Raw genomic sequence first — 21,250 nt, forward strand, 5'->3', positions numbered from 1 at the left:
CATTTTTCCTCATTTGTTGACACGTGGTTTCACTGGTTTAGCTCATGATACATCCAGGATAAGTATGCATTAAGAGATTGTTGTAGCAACCAACATAGTAATAACTTAGATTAATATAGTGCATTATATGAAACCTGTAGATGTTTTACATTATCACAAGGACAAGGGAAAAGAAACTAGTAGGCCAACACAAACACAGACTTAAAGGAATAAAACGTCCACGCTAAATGGAAGGGGGGCATCATTTAACATGGGCAGTAGACTACAACCACATCGGCATTGTAAAGTGATTTTATGAATGAAATGACATATTACATACCTGAGGGCCAACCTCCATCTGTTGAAAGCCCGACTGAGATTGACCCGTTGTCTTTCCTTTTCCCTTTCAGCTTTTAGTTCTTTGTTTATTGTCCTTCTTTCCTGTGATGGTCCTGCCCCAGTATCAGCCATAACTACAGCAGATAACTTCTCAAATAAAAACATAATTAGGCCTATATAAAGACATCTCCTGCTACCCTTTACGTGGCTGGATACTAACACAGGCTTTTCCGGTGTTACAGTGAAATCTGTGACCCATCAGAATGTGTTACGGTGGCGCTGTCTACCTGCCGAAAATCATTCTGTGACTTCGTGGGAAAAATCAGACCCGGGCAGAGGCGTTAATAAAAACTATATAAAACTAGTGTTCTGTTCACTGTTAGTCTCGTTTACTGTTACAGGTCATTTATGATCGTCAGATGGAACATTACACAGTTTCAGAAACATGTAAAAGTTACATGAAGTCACTTTAACAAAAAATGCGGTAGGCTATAATTTCTCATAAATGAGGTTTATTGACCATAATCTCCACAAAAAAGTTCAAAACTAGTGGTAATAAGTTGATGTTAGTGGTGAATCCGGTGGTAGTGAAAAAAGTGCCAAAAAAAGCATCCAGAACCTTGAAAAAAGCGTCTAAAAAAAAAGGGTTAATTTTCTAGTTTCACACAGGAGAACAACAAGTTAGATGGTCAACGGGAAGACAACACAAGGGTTAACAGCTGAAATCTTGTTTTTGCTCAAATCCCATGGTTGAAATTCTCTCTGAGCTAGCTATGTAGAAGTGAACAGGGTTTGTCGGTACGCCATGGCGTCACTGTTGGGTGTGGTCACAGATGTAACGGAGAAGACTTCTGAACACAACCAGTGTCACTGCACGTGCAACACACTTTCAACCAGAGGAGGTCAGTGAAACACTGCTGTTGGGCTTCATCCCTAATCCCAATGGGCCTGTTCCAGTGAACTACCTCCCCATGACCACCTTTATTCTGCTCACCTGTCCCATTAAACAAATGTGTCTGGTCTCAGCCACTACAGTGAACCCCAGAGAGACTGTGTCTGCTCTAATATGTTTCCATCCACTCATCAATCAAATTATCTAAAGTTCCCTAAAAACATTCATGTGAGTAAAGCCGTTGAAAGTGTGTTTCCATCCAACGGCGTTAAAGCGATTAAAAACCTGTGTGTAATGACGTCACATGCTGTTTTGCGGTCAAATTGGTTTATCGAATAGATTTGAGACATTTTAAGGTGTTTCCATTCATTTTCGCACTGAATCGCTCAACTTCTAAGCTAACATTTGGGAACTAAGTTTTGCTAGCCAAATGGATGGTGACTTCATTCGCATAAAAACATGTAGATGGAAACATGCTAGTGTCTGCTGTTGTGTTGTGGAGTAGCAGCGACCACGACCAGGCTCGGCCTCCATTTATTTGTCAGGCAAAGCAGAGCCACAGCTGTGTTTGTTAGGCTGCCAGCTGTTCAGCTGCAGACACATTCATCAGTATGAGGCCATGTTGACTCGTTGTGTTTTTGCATATTAAATGTTCCATGTCCTCCGGTCCAGTGGACACACTGGCAGGTGCACACAGGACTCAGCTCAAACAATCACCTATTGGGTGTTAGATAGTTAAAAATATGTGCGGATGTCCTTTAAGATTTGTAATAGGAAGTAGTACCAGAAGTAGGAAATAAGAATGTTAAATATAGTGCTGATGTGACAACTTGTTTGAAGGAAAATGTATCTTCAGGTTTTCTTAGACTATACATCAACCAGTAAACTGTTTTATTACAGGAGTTGTGTTTTGTGATGTAGAGCTAACTGTGGAGCTATGGGTCCTGTAATGACATATGATGTCACTGCAGGTATACACCAGCCTAGTCTCGCAGTGCCAACCCTCCCTCCACAGCGCTGCAGAGGAGGGTCTGGCTAGTTCACACAGCATTCCTGGATGGCAGAAAAACGTGCTCCGGTTTATTGGCATTTCTTTAAACCAATCACAACATCTTGGTCGGCGCTAAGCGCCAGATGGGGCCATGGTGCCTCTGCAAAACAGCCTTGGGAAGGAACTTGTTTTGGTGGAACATGTGTACGTTCAAAAGTAGTTTTAGTCGTGCAACAGAAAACTCAGATTGGACAGATAGTCTAGCTAGCTGTCTGGATTTACCCTGCAGAGATCTGAGGAGCAGTTAACCATAGTCCTCACAAATCCACCAGAGGTTAGAACGCCAACACAAAGACAGAGGAAGGTGTGCGGCATTTGACCTTCCGCTTTCTTTTGGAATTTCTGGCGGCATCTGAACAATCCCAGAAATGAAACGTCGTTGATATAGACTAACACCAGCTGACACACACTAACAGGGGACTGTTGACTATTACCAATGCATCAACTTTTTGGGGATTAATTACATTACAATTATTGATTTAATTACGTTTTTGTTAATATTAGCTTATATATCAGTGTAGCTTTAATGGAAGTGTGGACATTTTAGACCATTTAAAAAAAGAAACTGTATCCCATATTCCCAAACAAAAATGTCCTCCCACAAAAACCGCTCCCATAGGTTGTTTGTTCATGCAGCAATTGCGAGTCATATTAAAGTTTGTAGTGGCGCCTATGTTTAGAAGATTGTGGTGTCCGGTGACTTTCCCGCGCAGAAACTCAAGTGAAGATAATGGACTCTTCTGAAGAGTCCATCATGTTTTTTAATCCTCGTGTCCTCCTTGGCTACTAGCTACTGTGTGGGGGAGGCGTGGAGGTGGTGCGCGATCACATAAGGCTTGTATCATGTGGATGCGCCGACAGTTTTGTTGTCATTAGTTAGAATTCCTCATGGGGAAGACAGAAACTACGTACTATAGCTTTAAGGAGGCAGGTTCAGAGTGGTGGATGGGTCAAACAAAGACCAGGGTTTGTGTCTTGTTTGAAAATGAAAGTAAACAGCGATTTATTTTTAAAAACAGAACAAAAGGAACTATGTCAATTTTTGCGTCATGTGCGTAGCCGGAATTAACGTAACAGCTGAACTGATTTAAACCCAAACCACAATCTTTTTCTAAACCCAACCAAGTAGTTTTTGTGCCTAAACCTAACCGTTACCTTCTCTGGTTTAGATAAGAGGACAGAAAACGCTCCCGTGGGTCGTATTAGAATTAGAGGGTAGGAATAAACGACCAATATCCTTGTGTGGTTTGGAGGACTTGTTGTCCCAATTGTGGCTAAGGAATGTGGTTGTTAAGGAGACTTTACATTGGTGTGCTATGACTTTAAATTAAAATCACCAAATGACTCCTATACCATCATGTGAATGCACCCCAATTGACAGGGAAAATTTTCTGAAAAGCTCCAAGACAAACTGACTGGATGAAAGTTCATTTGATGAAGAGGGATGATCAATGAGCCTATCAGGTTGCCTTCAAAGTGGTTCTTTGCTTTTGGCTTTTTTTGATCGTTCCAATAAACTTCATCTCATGGCAGCTCACCAACACATAAAGGAAACCTGATCTGACAAACAGACATGTTCTTGAACTGTGGCTTTGCTGAACTGTTGCTGAGCAACTAATCTAGTCAGTGAAGTGTCCTTCAACCGATTAGAGCAGGGGTGCCAAACTCAATTTCACAAAGGGCCACACTGGAAAATGAGAACCACATCAGGGGCCAGACATGTACAGTTTATTAACATGATTTAATTTAATCGGAAAAAGTAAAATATATTTGATTGTATTATTGCATGTCTCATACAACCCCACATACAATTTGGTCCACATAAAACCCTAAAAGAGTCAACATAAAAGATCCTTAGTTATCATAGAATTTAGAAAAAAATAATTAGCACTAGCTGGCACTGGGAGCCAGTGAAAAGAGGCCAGGACGGGTGTTCTGTGATCATATTTTCTAGTTTTTGTCAGGATTCTGGCTGCAGTGTTCTGAGTAAGCTGAAGGCCTCTAGTGGCACAATTTGAAAGACCAGAAAAAAAGGACATTGCAGTAATCAAGTCTGGAAGACACAAATGCGTGGATTACATTTTCAGCATCACAATATGATAAGATGGATTGAATTTTTGCTTTGTTACTGAGATGGAAAAATGCTGTCTTGGTAATAGCGTGATGTGAGACTGGAATGTCAGGCGAGGATCAAAAAACACACCAAGGTTTTTGATGATCGAGCTTTCAGAGATAACACAACCATCAATATTAATACACAGATTCTCAAACAAGTGACCACGTTTGGCAGGTCTTACTACTAATAGTTTTATGAGCATTCAACAGCAGAATGTTCATACCCATCCATCTTTTTATGTCTGATACACATGAACGGTCTTCAGGGTTGGTTTGTTGTTGCATAAATAGGTTGACATTTATTTTTGAACTTATTTTAAATAACCTTGTCACAGTAGTTGGGGTATTTTTCACTCAACTACTATTTACTCATTTACTCCCAATTTAGGAGTTGGGAAAAGTTGTTTGGCTGTACAGGTACATATAGTTGGATATCATTAGCATAGCAGTGCAATTTAACATTGTATTTGCTAATAATGTCAGCAAGGGGAAGCATTTAGATGGAAAAGAGCATTGGGCCAAGGACCTCTCCCTGGGGTACGCCAGTTTTCACTGCAGAGATTAATTCTACATATGCGAGATGGACATTGGATACTACCATTATTTTCAGGAGTTATTACGCTGCGTTGAGCTGCTGTCATCACTGTTCCCGTGGTCAGAGCCAGAAACAGAGACGGTACGGACAAGATCTGTGTCCCAACAGGTAACTGTACGTCAGCGCGGACAGCAGTGTGTCCGAGCAACTGGCAGATGTAAACATGTTGGGAATTAACGTAGGCTTGCTGCAAGTAAATATTAACATTACATTTTATCAGCGGTAGAAAGGAACTATACCGTAGGTCTACTTCAATACAATTCGAATTGTAAGGTTTCCAGTGAGTTTTTCCATTTTCTCCTACTTTATACTTCTACTCTTACATTAAGTCAGGCGTATTGTACGATATGTTGTACTTCACTATTTATATTATATATTTAGTTACATTGCAGATTCAGATTAATAATACAAAATATTTTGAATAAATAAATTATGATTTATAGAATTGGATAAAGATTGGACTTTGTTGATCCCATGGTGAAATCCACAAGCTACTTGCCAAGTCATACTTCTGCAGATATTTTGGTAAAAGTAACGCAAAAGTAGTGTAAAGCATTACAATTCAGAGACAGTAATATTGTAATAGAAGTAATTACTCTCAAATGACAGTAATTAGTAATATATAATGTATTGCATTTTCAAAGTACCTCGTCCAACACTGTTTGCGACATAACAGCTTCAGAACAGGACTCTGCAGATCTTCCAGCTCTCACTGCTTCCTTCCTGCTGTGTCAGTCTTTCTGAATGTAAAACACTGCACAGGCTTCATTATGTACATTTCTCCAAAAACACTGCTGACATTTTTCTCTCGTTCTGCTCACAGCTCCATCCAACACCTTCACCGCAGATTGATGCTTCACCTTATTTTATAGTAGTGTTATTGATTAGCACTGGGCTTGTCAGTGGTGCATAAAATTAACACTGTGTTATAGGGGCATGGATTTCTGTCAGCCCTTGACAAGATAACCCATTATTGGACGACTGCTCCTAATTTGTTTTTGTTTATTCAGAAGTATAAAGTAACATTCAGCCGGTCCCAATAATAAGTGTATTACCTGCAAATCCTCGTCGCGCCATCGACAGCCACTAATCTTTGCTGCTCCTAATTACATCAGGATTCTCAACCTTAATTAACCAATCTTTACCCCATTTTACCTGCTTAATGCTGCACTCAACCAAACTGCATTTGTTCAACTGCCTCCGTTTGCGGAAAATGAGTTTCCAGTTCTCCATTTGTCACTTTCAAAGAAAGCAAGTAAGTAAATCTTTTGAGTTGTGTTTAAAATCTTGTTTGTTTTTTACAATCTTATTATTTTATTTATTGTTATTATTATTATTTGATTTTTAATTTGTAATTCTGTCTTTTCAGCCTGCAGTCACATCTCAGGGTTCCCCAAAAAAACCTCGAGGTGGAGGCAGAAAACCTCAGGGACAGATCTCCAAACCTGGACAAATAAAACCAAAACTATCTGTAATGACAGATATAACTTGAAGGAAGTGAGAAAATAGGGCAGTTTTAGGGTGAACCAACAATTTGAATACCCTTGCCCCTAATGGACTAAATGTTCATTAGACCTAAATCCTATTAATTAATAGAAAAAAACTGATAACCACCCATCCATCAAATACACCCCCGTTGAAAATGTGTGGATGTTACAAGCCCAATAGTATTTATGCAAATCAGGGAGTGCCAGACTCCCATATATTTGGAAAGTTGCAACATTATAACTCTTCTGATCCATGCAGGCTTGCTGCCCCAGAAGAAAGAAAAGACAATGTTGTTGATATCAGAGAAAACATATTTCCTAAGGAGGATTGGGATGTGCTGAAAGAGATATTTGGGTAAAGCCACTATGCTAGGCGTGTAGGATTTAGGGCAGAATTGGCAGAAATGGAATTTAATATTAATAGCTATTCATTAGTGTATTATCAGTTGAAAATAAGAATCATGTTTTCATTACCTTAGAATGAGCAGTTTATATCTACACTAATTTTCCTCTTCCAAGGAGTCCGCCATGTTGCACCGCTTGTTTCTAGCCCAGAGCAGACAAACCAAACACTGGCTCTAGAGAGGGTCAATCGCGTTTTTGCGTCGGCCACCGTAGTTCTCATACATGCTTGGCACACGGGAGATGCAATCTGCTACCTCACCACTAGATGCCACTAAATCCTACACACTGAACCCTTAACCAGGTGCACCCAGCCCACTAGGGAAAGGGGAAGGCTGGCCCATCTTTCAAAGTCTGCCTCACGATTTTTTTAAAGTGGGACAAAGTTTGGGGCAAAGATATACTCGCTAATTTTGGTGGAAAAGGGGTATTAGAGACTTAATGCCAAATATCCCCAGGTACTTCATTACTTTGTCAGCCCATCTGAAAGAAAAAAGGTTTTCAAAGGTCAACATTAGCTTGGAGTAATTCTTGTGGAGCTTGAGTTTGTACCAAAACATCAATAATACGTGGAAATGCAGATATATAGTGGCGATTTATGAATTTCTCTTAATCGTGAGATGCCTTTTCTTCAAAAAGCCACATGACTAAGGGCTCGATCGCAATTGCAAAGGGGCGACAGGTGCCAACCCTGTCGAGTGTAAATGCAGGTGAATGTATGTCATTAATTTGCAGAGGCCAATGTCTAATTGAAAAAACTAATTGAAGGAATTAAATTATTATACACTGGTATAATAATTTAATTCCTTCAATTAGTTTTTTATCAAAATGCTTTATGCCTATGAAATGCTTTATATTTCGCAATGATATTGAACATGTCACAGGCTCAGTCTGTCATACCCATATGCTTCTAGAAGTCCACCAACATTCCTGTACCCAAGAAAACAAAACCAGCCTGCCTGAATGCTTTGAACGACTGGTCAAGGATTACATCTGCTGCTCACTACCCATCACAGTGGACCCATTACAGTTTGCTTACCATAGCACACATCCTATCTCACCTGATAAGAAATGAAGCTATGTGAGATTGACTACAGTTCAGTGGTTAACACATAGTTCCCTCCAGGCTCATCCCAAAACTCAAGGACCTGGGTTTAAACACATCAATGTGCATGTGGATCCTTTAATTCCTCTTTCACCCTCATTCTTAACACCGGAGCACCTCAGGGCTGTGTGTCAAGTCCCCTGCAGTACTCGCTGTACACACACAACTGTGTACACTGTAAGAAAAAAATCCGTAGAAAAACGGATAATGTCCTGGCAGAAAATGACCAGTACCTTCTCTGCTGTGGTGGCCAACCTGAAGAAAGTAGAGGACCTGACCGCTGGTGGCAGGACAATAACCTACTTCTGAACGTCAGTAAGACTAAGAGAGTGGATAGTGGACTTTGGGATGAAGCAGGGAAGGAAATACGCCCCCCTTAATATCGAAGGGTTCTTGGGTTCTTCTATACTGTGTCTGACTACACAAGGCCATTGTATGACCTAGGTGAATAAACTGTTTAGGGGAAACTGCTTGTAATGCTGACACCCTGGCAGTTTTGGTGTTACTTTGTAGATAATACAGTACATTTGGCAATGATAGCAATGCTGTTGAACTTTAAAAGCAGTGTATATGGTTTGGTTGGGACATATTTTAAGTTCTGATAATGGTCTGGTTTTACTGGCAACCCTTGGGCACTATTGTCGGGAGGGGCGAATCGGATCCAAAATCTGTCCAATTGTCGTCGTCGTACCTTATATGATTACATGTGACAAATTAAAAAACAAACTGATTGATTGATTAATTGATTGATTGATTGATAAGAGGAAAATGGGTCTGTAACTACTCAGAGTGCATTTTTTTTAACAAGAAACACAGTTTGTTACAAATGACAAGAACAAGAATGACACAGAAAGCTATTCACTGAAGTTAAAAGCATGATTTTATTTCTAAATACGCTACAAGTCAAATGGCAAAACAGGAAAATCTCTTTCACCTCTTTTTTGTAAATTTGAACCCCTGAGCACCACAATCCAGCATTCCCATAATGCACTGGATTTATCCAAGATGAACGAAAGGGAAATTAAAGAAACATTTAAAGCTTCATACACAGCTAATAAAGCGATTAGTGTCTAAAAACTACCAGCATAGCATAATACAAAGTAAACAACATGTTATTTGATTACATAATTCTTTTTTTTCTGCATGCAGAGCTGTCACTTTCTCTTTGTTTGTCTGCTCTGCTGTTGGTTATGACCTAAAAATCATGTGAGCATGGTCACAACTTGAAAAAGTCTTTGGTGAGAAGAATGCCAGTGATTCCATGCTGCAGCCTCACAGTCATCTGAAGTGTTCAGTGATTGGCATCATTTAGCAGTATGTACAGGAGGGGGGGGGCTGAGGAATAGACTGTGCCGGTGCTCTGTTTACAGAATGTGAGACAGGGCTGTCCTATGAGGAGCACCTGGATTATGGAAGTAGAAAATTTAAACGGTCCTGAATGAACCAGGCGCATCATACAGTGCATCACGATCTTATATAGTCATCTCAGGGACAATTAAGTTGCTCAGATTTGTATTATTTGTTTGGGGGGAAATGTTAAAAATGCAAACTCACTGGTTTTCTTTCCCTCTCACTGACTGAATTTGAGTTTAAACACCTTTCTCTGTTGAAATAAATCATGTTTTCTTACTTTATGTTTGCCTTAAAAGTCTCCACGAAGACCACCACCCAGTGAGTTTGTTTTTTCAATGTCCGGAACCCCTGAGTGACTGAAATGTCTGGGTTTCTGATCCAAGCTGTGATACATGTAGATCATTCATCATCACAAATGGTAATAAGGTGAATGGACCCAAGACAATCCTACAGATTCTGGACATTAGCCATGTGACACAGAGTTGTGAAGTGGGAGAAGCTGCTAGTATTTCTAATATGTGACAGAGCAGACTCTTGTTCCTGAGGAAACTCAGGTTGATGTTGCAGATCTTTTACCAGTCTGTTGTTGCAAGTACAATTTTCTTTGCTGCAATGTGCTGGGGCAGTGGCATCAGAGCCGGCAACCAAACCCGGCTGAACAAAGTGATCAGAAAGGCTGTCTCTGTTCTGGGAACCACTCTGGAAGTGTTAGAGGTGGTGGAGAAGAGGATGCTGCACAAACTGTTGTGCATCATGGAAAACACTTCTTATCCTCTTTAAGACCTCCTGGTCAAACAGCAAAACACTAACCCCGAACGCACACGTGTCAAACTCAAGGCCCACGGGCCAGATCTGGCCCCTCGCAAATTTTTGCCTAGTTGTGCGCCAAACCAAAAAAAGACTGTAATTGCGCGACACTCAAAGCAGAATTTGGCAGATTTGCCGACTTTGAAACTTTGCATATTCAGGCTGTAAAACAGGTTGCTGTAAGTCGGCTGTGTGGTAGCACAGTTTGACACCCCGTCCTAATGGAATAAAGACTGATACAGACACTCTCACCCTGGACTCATACATCTTTAATTATATTATCGGATCTATAACTGCACTACATTTTTACAGTATAATTTGCATTTAATTTTGCATTACTTGCACTATGTCCACCTTCACACATGTATTTATGTAAAGTTAAAACATTATTATGCTTTTTCATTGATGCAGTGCTGCTGAGTCTAATTATATTAGTCTGACCAATGGTATTAATGTTCTTTTTACTGGTGCTTCAACCAGGAGAGTTTCATGTCCATACAAGCCTTGAAGAGCTCCAACTATGAGTCACCGAACATTGTCTATGAAAATTAGTGCTTTTTCTTCCAGAACCCCGGATTCCTAAAACACACTTCTCCCACTTTGCAACTCTATTTAGACTGGATAAACATCTGTCCGGCTGCTTTGAGCGCAAAACATTCAAGTCCATTACTATTGATCTGATATCATTGTTTCAGTGTTTAAGTTTGTGTATGAGGAGGGGTTTCTTTCCTTGGATTGTAGAACTGTCTGATTGCTAGAGAACACATTTCAAGTAAACATGAGAATCATAAAGCACAACCACCTTCAACGGATCAACCGACAGCTGAGGAGTCCGCTCATCTTATTGGCTGAGGATTGTCCTCTGCTGCACGACTGTGTTTGTACAATTTCAACATCACCATCTATACATACAGTCACACAATATATTATTAGCTTTATCACCAGTAATCAGCCTAGAGCGTTACACTGTCATCATGACACTGGACTAGTCATAGCATTTTAAATCAACAATTGTGAAAAATCTACATGAAAAATCTGACGAGGAGATCAGGCGAGGAAGACAGCAACTCCAAAAAAGCACACAACTGTTGATACATTTTGTGCAAGTGGACGTTTTGGCCTGACGATGTTAGGGTCAAAGGTGTGTGTGTGTGTGTGTGTGTGTGTATGTGTGTGTGTGTGTGTGTGTGTGTGTGTGTGTAAGTGTAAGGGGGATTGAGGTAGATACTGATATCAAAGTTTGAGAGTTCGACAATTAACTCAACAAACTCTCCAATGGAGACACTGTGTCTAAATCCCATCAAACATATCTAAGACATGTTTTGTTACTTATCAGCCGATATATTGGGCTATAAGTTAATATCGGCTGATACATTGGCCCATTGATATGTCTGCTGGGCTCTAATCTTTACCAGTGTGACAGAACGATCTCAGCTCAAAAGTCCACTTAGCGTTTCAAACTGCATCCTCCAGTCTTTATCTCTGAAAAAGGACATTTAGTGTGCTTATTTATACCACAACGAACATGAAACTAGACTGAATGACACCGCCGTCCTCAGGCCCCACTGATGACAGAACAGATATATCAAATCTGTTGTTTCAACGTGCTGTCTTCCTCTTTACTGTATGTTCATGTTTTCATGCAGATTGAATTCATTTTGACAAGCGTCCCTACTTTGTCCCACAAAAGGCTGTTTTGTTGCGCCGGCACAACACCCAACATAAAAAGCACTTTGAACATGTTGCTTAATTCTTTAGTCTAATCCTTTGCTTTGTTTTTGTTTTTGACTGAAAAGCATTTTGTGTTCACACAAATACATGGATATGAAACACCATGAATGCAATGGCAATTAAGATTGTGGACATGCTTGTTGGCACAGTCTATAACAAATGAGGTAGATGTGTGTCAATAAAATATTCCCTTCTTTGGTATAATCATACAAAATATGAAAAAAAAGAAAAACTCCAGTGATCTGTTGAAGTAAAACATTGGTTTTCAGGTGGCTGTACAATAAAAAATAAATGAAATTTATGAGGTATATCTTGTATTCATACTACTATGACTATATACAGGTAGATTGGTGAGGTATCTGCATTCAAGAAGACTCTTAAAAAGGGTTTGCAAACAAAGTGGTGGAGCTGAATGCAGGATCGAATATAAAACATAATAAATAAAATCTGCAATTAAATGCTTGAACAGACTTAATAAAAACCCATATATCTTCAAACTGGTTCCCATTTCCCTTCACAATAAAGAAAAAAAAACCATTTGATATCTTTATGAAAGCTGAGAATAAAAGAAAAGAGAGAAATGAAAGAGGGAGAAGGTCTCTGATGTTAGACACAAGTGCATTACTAATAAAAAAGAAAACCTGGATTCTATTCACAATATAAAACTTGAGTGACTGATGACAACTTCCTGTTGTGACCTCCTTTATGACTGATCACTTGCTGCCTATGTGCTCAAGTGCTCGACTCTTTCCTGTCACCCTCCTTTCTATAATGCATTCAAGGCCATGCAAGGACTCTCTGCATTTATTTCTTCCAAAGACTCCGTCACATCAGCTTGTGCTTATTTATGCGTCTTATTATGTTAACAAAACATCTCTGATATTTCATACATGTTAGTGGTCCTGCTGGCTTTAGTCAATGTGCGTTGCAGAAGATTTCTTTAAAGAGCAATGCAATCCCATGCGCTGCAGCTCAACCGCCCTCAGCCTCGGCAGAGATTTCTGTAAGTATTTCTGACCACAACCACAACCGGTGGAGCAATGATGTCGATCGCAATATTTACTGTAACGAATGAGGAAAGCATCGTATCCGGAACAAATGCTTGCCATCACTTTTAATTTAAGCTGTCACTGTACACTCTGGAAAGGCAGAGAGGACAGGATTTAGAACATGTACTTTTCTTGTCGTCATGAGAAAGATATTCTACGCTTGGTTCAAAACTAATTCATGTTAAAATATTTTGCGATATCGGCTTACAAAACGTGTATTCTATGATCAACACAACGTGCTTCTGGGATCAGGCATCTGATCATGTCAAAATCAAGCGACATTTATTTTGTGATCACAGCAAAAGAAAACCTAGGGGGACTAATGTCGTGAGCAGCCTTCCCCTGTACATGGCTTCCAAGTGCAGGAGATCCTTCTAGTGGCCATATTGCAGGTCCTGATACAGTCTGTCTCAACAGAACTGGACAGACGTGATTGGTTACTGAGCAGATGATTTCATCACTGATTAGCGAATGATCTGCTCTGTTAACTACCACAGTTACATCTGATTAGTACACCAGCTAAAATACAAAAAGCTAATAACTGTGTCCCACAACTATATTATAAACTCATCCTGTGTGAAAGAGGTTTTTTGAATGTGGTGTTTATGTCCCAGAATGCATATGTCCTTTGCTGCCAGTGGCCTTTTTGTGTGCGTAACATCGTCTGAATGAAAAGTTTCTGAATGAATTGGCGTCTGGCATCACGTTTTTATAATACGATCATCCATGTCTGGAAAGATGTGGGAAACGGTGGTTGGCGGTCTGAGTAATAAATCTTTGGTGAAATTTCCCTTCCATTTAAAATGTCCAATGGTTCTGAGCTCAGATTCCCTGACTGTGTGCATTACCTCATTTTCTTCAATTTCTTGTATACTATGTATTTTAGTGAGGCAGACCTGGCAACCTGCACAGGGGCCTAAGGTCCGCAGGGGCAGCATGTATTTTATCACTTTTAGCGCACCCTTGGGCTGTCACAAAGTGATCTTGTTGTGCTACACAATGACAATAAAGTGTTTGAATTTAATTGAAATTTGACTTGAGGGTATCTATGTGGGGTCTTTACTTTAAAGTCATTTGATTATTACTATCATCATTTTTGGTACTGTGCACCTCTAAAGCCCAATGAAAAAAACCTGTCTTGTAGAGGGACCCTGCGTGAAAATGTAGTTTTAATACATAGTGGAGTTGAAATTATGCTTACATATCCTTAAACAAATATGCTTAATTTCATTAGTACAAAACTAACTGACACACAGCGAGCCTGGGGTGGGGTAGTGTTCCAGTGTAATACTTGGGGCCTAATCTGATCCTGATAATGTACTGTACATATGTATAGTATTAGTTTTACAACATGGGATTGGGACATACTGTTTGTTACCTGTGGACAGAGAGCTATGTGTTAACTCTTAGTTGCTTGGTTCCATTGGCCTCCTGGCTATAGTTATCCATCCAACAAGTTGCTGACTGTCTGTGGACTGAGCTGATTGCGTTTAAGAAAAAAAAAGAAATCCACATATTAGACTCTTCACTCTCACTTCCAAGGCTGCATTGATGCACACATACATCACTCTTTCCAGCCATGTTGTCGGCTATAAGTTGAGACATTATTAAGCAACTGTCCGATGGAACATGAGAGCATATGGTTAAGCAGTCTACACAGCCTCTCTACAGAAAACATGATGATTTTCCCTTGTGCTGTTTGTGTTCTGGCTCTAGTCTTCAGGTTTGATCATTGTCGTGAAAGCTCAGTGTAAATGCTGGACATGTTGAACCAGTAAAGACTGGTCTTCTTCTTTGGTATCAGCTGTAAGCAGTGAGTTTCTGAGGTCTGTCATAAAGCCTTTAAACATCATCATCAGACGTCATGTCTTGTTGAAGGTTAGCTGTTCAGCTGCCTCCTCTTTTGATTTGAAATGGTGCACAAGAGGGAGTCTTGGTTCGGATTCATCCAGGTTGCACCTGAAGCTGACGGGTGACCATGCTTTCGGAAGTGCTTCACGTAAAACAGACGTCTTTGACGATGTGAAAGACAATAGTAACACACAAAGGTTAAATGTCCTCGGAACACACTGCTGATTCAGAGCAGGGAGAGTGGGGGGGGGAAGGGGAACTGGAACATATATCTCACCTGTAAATATATTTGCTGCTTTTCAATGTGACGTTAGCTGACCTACAAGGACTCGGATCGAGTGGATGGAGAGAAAGCCACCTTGAAAAACAACGATGGACATGTCTCCGACTGCTTTGTGTCTTTGAGGAGAGAATGGATCTGGGGTGGGAGGAGGGACAGGAAACTCAGGGGGAGTTTCTGTGTCCGTGGAGCGAGGAAGAGGAGGAGGACGAGGAGGAGGAGCAGGAGGGCTGGAACTGCGTGGGACTGCTCTTTCCCTGAGTCTGACAGCTGCTGTGTCTCCCACGGTGTCCCGCCATCGCTGTGATGGCCGACTGCCGAGCAAATAGGACGCCTGAGGAGCAAACATCAAGTCCAAGTCAGCCTCAAGCTCCACACTGTCCATGGCATCCCTTCTTAAAGGACCATGACACTGTTGTTATGTATTATAGCCTGTTTCCTACAAGTAGCCAGGGTTCAAAATAAACTTTTTCGTCCACCAGCCAAATGGGTGATGAATGTGTGAAATTTTACCAGCCACTTGCATATTTTACCAGCATTTGGCTGGAAAATGGTGCTAATTTTGAACCCTGCAAATAGCATTACAGTGCTGCCCACCATTGTCTTTTTCATACCCTAAATACAGTTTATAGTAGGGATGCACCGAATCCAGGATTCGGCTTCGGATTCGGCCGAATATTGGGCTTTTTGACGGGGTTGGGTTTCTGCCGAACCTTAGAATGTTTTTCCACCGAAACTAACCCTACGCTTGCACTAGGCGCGCTACACTGGTCGACATAATGACGGCGCCGTTGATTACAGGAACGTGTTTACGTAGGTGGAGCGTTCAATGCAGTAGGCTGTGAGAAAGTGGAAATGGAACTCGTGAGCAGAAAAAGTGTAGTTTGGCAGTACTTTCAGTCAAAAGAAGACCATTCAAGTCCAGCTACATGCTCAATTTGCAATGCTGATTAGTCTGGTGGTGGCGAGGACCCTAAACTATACACAACATCACCGCTGTTGCAACATCTGGTATGAAACATCTGAAAGAATACGAGTTGTGCATGAAGGAATCTACAGACAGCAGCCAAAATGCAGCAACTTCAGGTACAGCAAAGGAAGGACAGTCACTGTTTACTTCATTAATGTGTTTACTGTGTTCATGAACTGAGCATGGGAGGAGGATTCGGTATTCGGTTTTGGATTCGGCAGAATCTTAACCAGTGGATTTGGTATTCGGCCGAACCCCAAAAACCTGGATTCGGTGCATCCCTAGTTTATAAGAAAACCTACTTGCAGAGAATTGAAATTTGTGTATGGTAATGTAAGGTAACAATGATTCTGTGTGTAGCATCAGTAAAAACATTTTTACTGTTATTTCAAATTCTCTAAGACAAAGCTGCTCAGTTAATAAACTTCTGAAATGAAACAGGAAATTCTTTTTATTAGGAATAACCCCTTGAGATGTAGCATCTCGTTTTCGAGGGCGTCCTAAGTCTGTTCTTTAATTATTAAAGCTTTTTTCAACGCTTTTTGACTTTTGTTTTTCTTACACTTTGACACTATGACGCTTTTTTAAATGCTTAAGACATTTGTTTTGGCGCTTTTGACTCTAGCTAATCTGGTTAATAATTTACGATTATAGCATTGTGAATAGCTCACTACGGTAACTACATTAGTTGTCGAGCATAGATCAAGGTCCCATAATGCAATGTAAATAAACAGAAATACAACTGTGAAGCATGTTCTACGGACAATTTCTGTTAGTCATACATCTGTAAATACACAGATATTTCTTAGAGTGTGTGCCTAAAATAATGTAGCTTGAGTTCTTTTGAAATTCCATCTCCAAATGAGTTACATATGTATTGTAGTTATGGTTCCATGAATTCTGGCAGACCTCCAGAGACTGAACGCAGTACCTGGATTTCCACCATCTGTGGTGTTCAGGAAGAATGAAACAGATCTCTACAGCTTCAGAATCAACAGGACTTTGTACTTTGGAGGTGTGGAAGGCAACATTATAGATTTTTCACAGATTTTGTTTTTATCTTAACCAGGGTTTTTTTTTTTGTTAAACCAAGGACTCCTTAACTGAAAGAGAGACAGATCAGGGACCCCCTACTACATGTATAAAATTAAGTTGCATATTAAACTGGGCCTACAATAATGTGTAGGGCGGCCTAAAGCCTTTATACATACCTTTTCAATGCATAGACTACTAAGCTATTAAAATAATTGTTGCCATGATTTTATAAATCATGTTTTAATGTTAAACATACATCTGTGGATGGCTACATTAGTGATTATCTTACCTGATTTGTATTTGCTAATAATATGTTAGATTCCTGTTATGACATTTTAGTCTTTTTTCTAAACTTTCAAAAAACTAACGATAATTTGGTGGCCCACCTGCAGTAACTCTGAGGACCCCCTAGGGGTCCCGGACCCCCTGTTGAAGATCCCTGATCTAGACGACAGAATTACTGGACTTCCTCTGGGAAAAGGCAAAGTAGTGGCTGGGACGTGTGAAGTATCATACGGTGACTGTGCATAGAATTTACAACTCAAAGACTTGATGTGGCTTTAGTGTTAAATTGCTCTTTAAAGTCACTATGTGTAGGGTTAGAAAATGTCCGGCTGTGTTGTCCTCCAGTGGTAATATCCAAAACATATATGTATGTTGTCAGAATCATTTGAAAGATGCAATAATTCAAAATATGTTTAATAGCTTAAATATAATAGTTTCAATACTAATATTGTACCTGCAGTTTTAACAGAGCAGGCCTTTCCACTACAAGTATGTTCAGCAGCTCAGTATAATGTATAGTTAAGTTTAGCATTGAAGGGGGAGGCATTGTTACAATATATAGTTAATATTATATGTCATGTACTTTATTTACATAACATCATCATTCTGTCTGGTTTGACTACTGCTACTACTGTCTACTTTGTACTGACGCCATCTATTGCATTTCTTTCCGTCCTGGAGGAGACATCCCCCTCCCGAGGTTTCCTCTCTTTTTGTCGTACGCTGTGCAGGTTTGTGATTATTATGACTATATCAATAAAATTGGCTTGACTTTGTATGTATGTAAGTATAACAGGTGATCAAAACGTCTGGGTAACTGAATAATTCTGAAAGAAAAGACAAATAAATAAAAACCATTTAAAATGTGAAAAATCAAAACCAGTTAGAGTTTTGTACATTTGAATTTGACATTTTAAGACTTTGAGGCTGCAGTTTTATATACAGTAGATAATACAAAGACATCTACAGACCCCAACATGAAGTGTCACTCAGATATGATGTGACGGCCACCGGGCTTATTCCCTGACATTAATGGCATATGTTAAAGCGGAGAGGCAGTAATTACCTCAAGACACACACACACACACACACACACACACACACACACACACACACACACACGCACACTAGGCAGGCACATAAGACAATAAGCCCCATCGACCTCGAATCCACAGGCCCAATTTTGAGATATTTAACTTTTTTAACTCTATTGGACTGCCACTTCATTACGATGGATTTTATAGCAAAGACATCAAATTGTGTAGAGGACTAAGCACCAGGGTGCTGCTATAACTTATTGAATTTCCTGCCTGCAATTACATCAGCAAACGGCCCCTCTATTTACCTGTGTAGACAACTCCATTTATTTCTATTGACATGTTGATGCTGCTAATGCCGTTGGTAGACAGGTTCAATGCGGTCTCTTGTCTATCATCTGTCAAGAGAGGAGGCAGAGAACGAGAGAGAGAAAAACTCAATAGGAGCATTTAGAAAGGGAACAGAAGAAGCAAGAGGAGCGCCCGCTGGAGTATTGGTGATAATTCAGAGAGTGACAGGATAAGGAGAGCTTTATTAAAGAGTTCTGGGAGAGAAAGAACTGTCAAAAGATGTTACAGCCATTTGTACATGTCAGTTATGGATGAATTCTATAGCAGCACACGCTTGGAAAAACTTGAATAAATGTGACTGGTTTCTGGAATAACAGAAATGTCTTTAGTAATCTCAGCGGGCTGCTGTTATATCAAACTATCTGTAAACACAAATTTATCCGTCTAAGTGCATCTGGGTGGAGACAAATAATAGTGTTTGGATGTAATCTTTAAATGACAGTGTTTATATGCGAGGGCCAGAGCCAGACGACCAGCGTGGGAATTAACCAGAGAAAGATTCTCACTCATTTTTCCATCACGTATCAAGTGCAAAGCCCGCTATTATGACTAATATGAGAGAGGCAGTGATGCAGACAGAAATGATATCACACTTGAGCAGATAGGCCCCTTATTCTTCCTTTAGCCTCTATCATTAAGTCATATGTGACTTATGGCTTGTCACGAGCCGTGCTGGCTGCAGCCACAGCCCAGCAACATGGGCATTTTTACTCATGACAAGCTAGATTCTGCCTGTGGTCAAGAAGTATGAACTATTTCTTCATAACAATCTAAGGAGCTGAGCTTCAAATTACACATGTTATATGATGAACTGTGTGCACATTAGTGGTCCAGGCGTTCCACAGCTGGATTCCAGACCGCCTCTCTGGCAGGGCCATTAGCTGGTTTTGACACACCGCCCACTGCGGTAGACACACTGTCATTTGAGTCTGATAGGAGGCAGCTAACAACCTCGACATTACACTCACACCTGATTTTAAATTATCAAAATTAGGTTTACACTTGTTGAATGTTTCGACAAATACAGAAGATTTCATCTCAGACATTACTGTTTTATAGGGCTGGGTACCCAATTCGATACTTTTTAGGCTCCGATTGAATTGCCTCTAAAGTATTGAGTATTGAAAAATGCCTCGTCATTCAATACCAAATGTCGATACCTAAGGAGTAAATCTCATCAGCGTCAGTGAGCCAATCAGCATGCAGAATGCTTCTACCAAGATCTAATAATGTCTGTGATTGGCTGTCTAACGTTACACGTCGTAGAGACACGCAGGAGAAACTCTACGTTAGACAGAGACGGCTCACATAGTCGAAGCTGGAAAATAAATAAAAAAAAGTTTTGTGCCATAATGTGTAATGTTTGTTAAAACTAATTTTATAAAATTGGTATCGAAAAAAGTATGGTTCAGGAACTGGTATTGAAGTCACAGTATCGGTATCAAACACCCAGCCCTACTGTTTTATATTGTATATTATATACTGTATAAGTATAGCATTAGCCTAGTTTGTAACAAAACTGTGTGTGATCAAAACCAACAATGCGTTAGTCTGTCTCTAAATACTTTCTGACTTCACTACTCTGTCTCTGGCTCTCAGCTCCAAGCCCACTGGTTCCTACTGAAGATATAACACATAAATATATAGTTTCTTTTTTCTTCTCTTTTTTTAAAGGCTCAGTAATATCCTAGAGCTGGTCACTGTAGCTTTTTCTTTTAAATCAAACATTACTCCAAGAGGAAATCGTGACTTTGTTGGGGGACTATTTTCAGCGGCGGATGAATCCACATGTGGTGCTGTAGTGAGTATTTGTGGCAGCAGGACAGTGTGTGTTGTTGAGTCAGAATAAAGTAGAGTGTGTGTGTTGATGGTGATGGAGGAACACGTCAGCCAGTGCAGCAGTATGGCTCACTGATGAGTTTTTGTGGCACAGAGGAAGAAGAGATATCAGGCACAATACTTGTTAGCAGATACATTCAGTGTTGATTTGGGTCTTTTCAGGAGATTTGTTGACAATAATCAAAATATATAATCATCAGACTTGTCCTTGACTGTGTAGAAATAAACATAGTATTGCCTATAAGTGTCTAAGGTACAGGTATAGTATAATAGCATAAAGAACAGTCTGTTGTCTAGTCTCTAATGTTCTTTTCCCATTTGGCTGCATGCAGAGGAATCAACCGACAAACAGTTACATGCAAACAGTACTATGCTGAGCTTTAAACCTGAAGATTCCCCTTCTGTTTCTAAATTCTCTTAAGCCTCTAATATAATATCTGCCATGTCATACTTCATTGCCAAAGCCATACAGACTGGACGATAGTTCTTACTGGGCCATAGAGTTACCATCGAGGACACAGAGGCCATGTCCTCGGTATTGTTTCAGGGAATTTGGGGGTTTTAACAACCAAAGGAGAAGTTTACATTCTACAATTACACACAAATTGCAAATTAAAAAGTGGCTTTGGGAATGAAATGATGACAAACGTACAGACTTTTTCTAATTGTTGGGCTTGCAGTGGAAAAAAATGTAACT

At 40.1% G+C, this 21,250-nt stretch overlaps 1 protein-coding gene across 2 annotated transcripts in view; it reads right to left on the reverse strand.

Annotated features, from left to right (window-relative positions):
* Nucleotides 1-14,056: 14,056 nt before the first annotated feature.
* The window catches only part of arid3c (AT rich interactive domain 3C (BRIGHT-like)), an 84,712-nt gene continuing 77,518 nt past the window's right edge, over nt 14,057-21,250 (reverse strand). The window contains exons 7-8 of one of the 2 annotated variants that reach the window (XM_031300469.2): nt 18,672-18,761; nt 14,057-15,370 (exon numbers count right to left, since the gene is read on the reverse strand). In XM_031300469.2, the coding sequence (XP_031156329.1) occupies nt 15,201-15,370; nt 18,672-18,761 (260 nt within the window). In that variant the 3' untranslated portion in view covers nt 14,057-15,200. Of the gene's footprint in view, nt 15,371-17,430; nt 18,154-18,671; nt 18,762-21,250 lie in introns of those variants that run through there. The other variant, XM_031300470.2, reaches the window with a different exon arrangement.

The sequence above is a fragment of the Sander lucioperca genome, chromosome 2, assembly GCF_008315115.2.
Source record: "Sander lucioperca isolate FBNREF2018 chromosome 2, SLUC_FBN_1.2, whole genome shotgun sequence".
Taxonomy (NCBI): Eukaryota; Metazoa; Chordata; class Actinopteri; order Perciformes; family Percidae; genus Sander; species Sander lucioperca.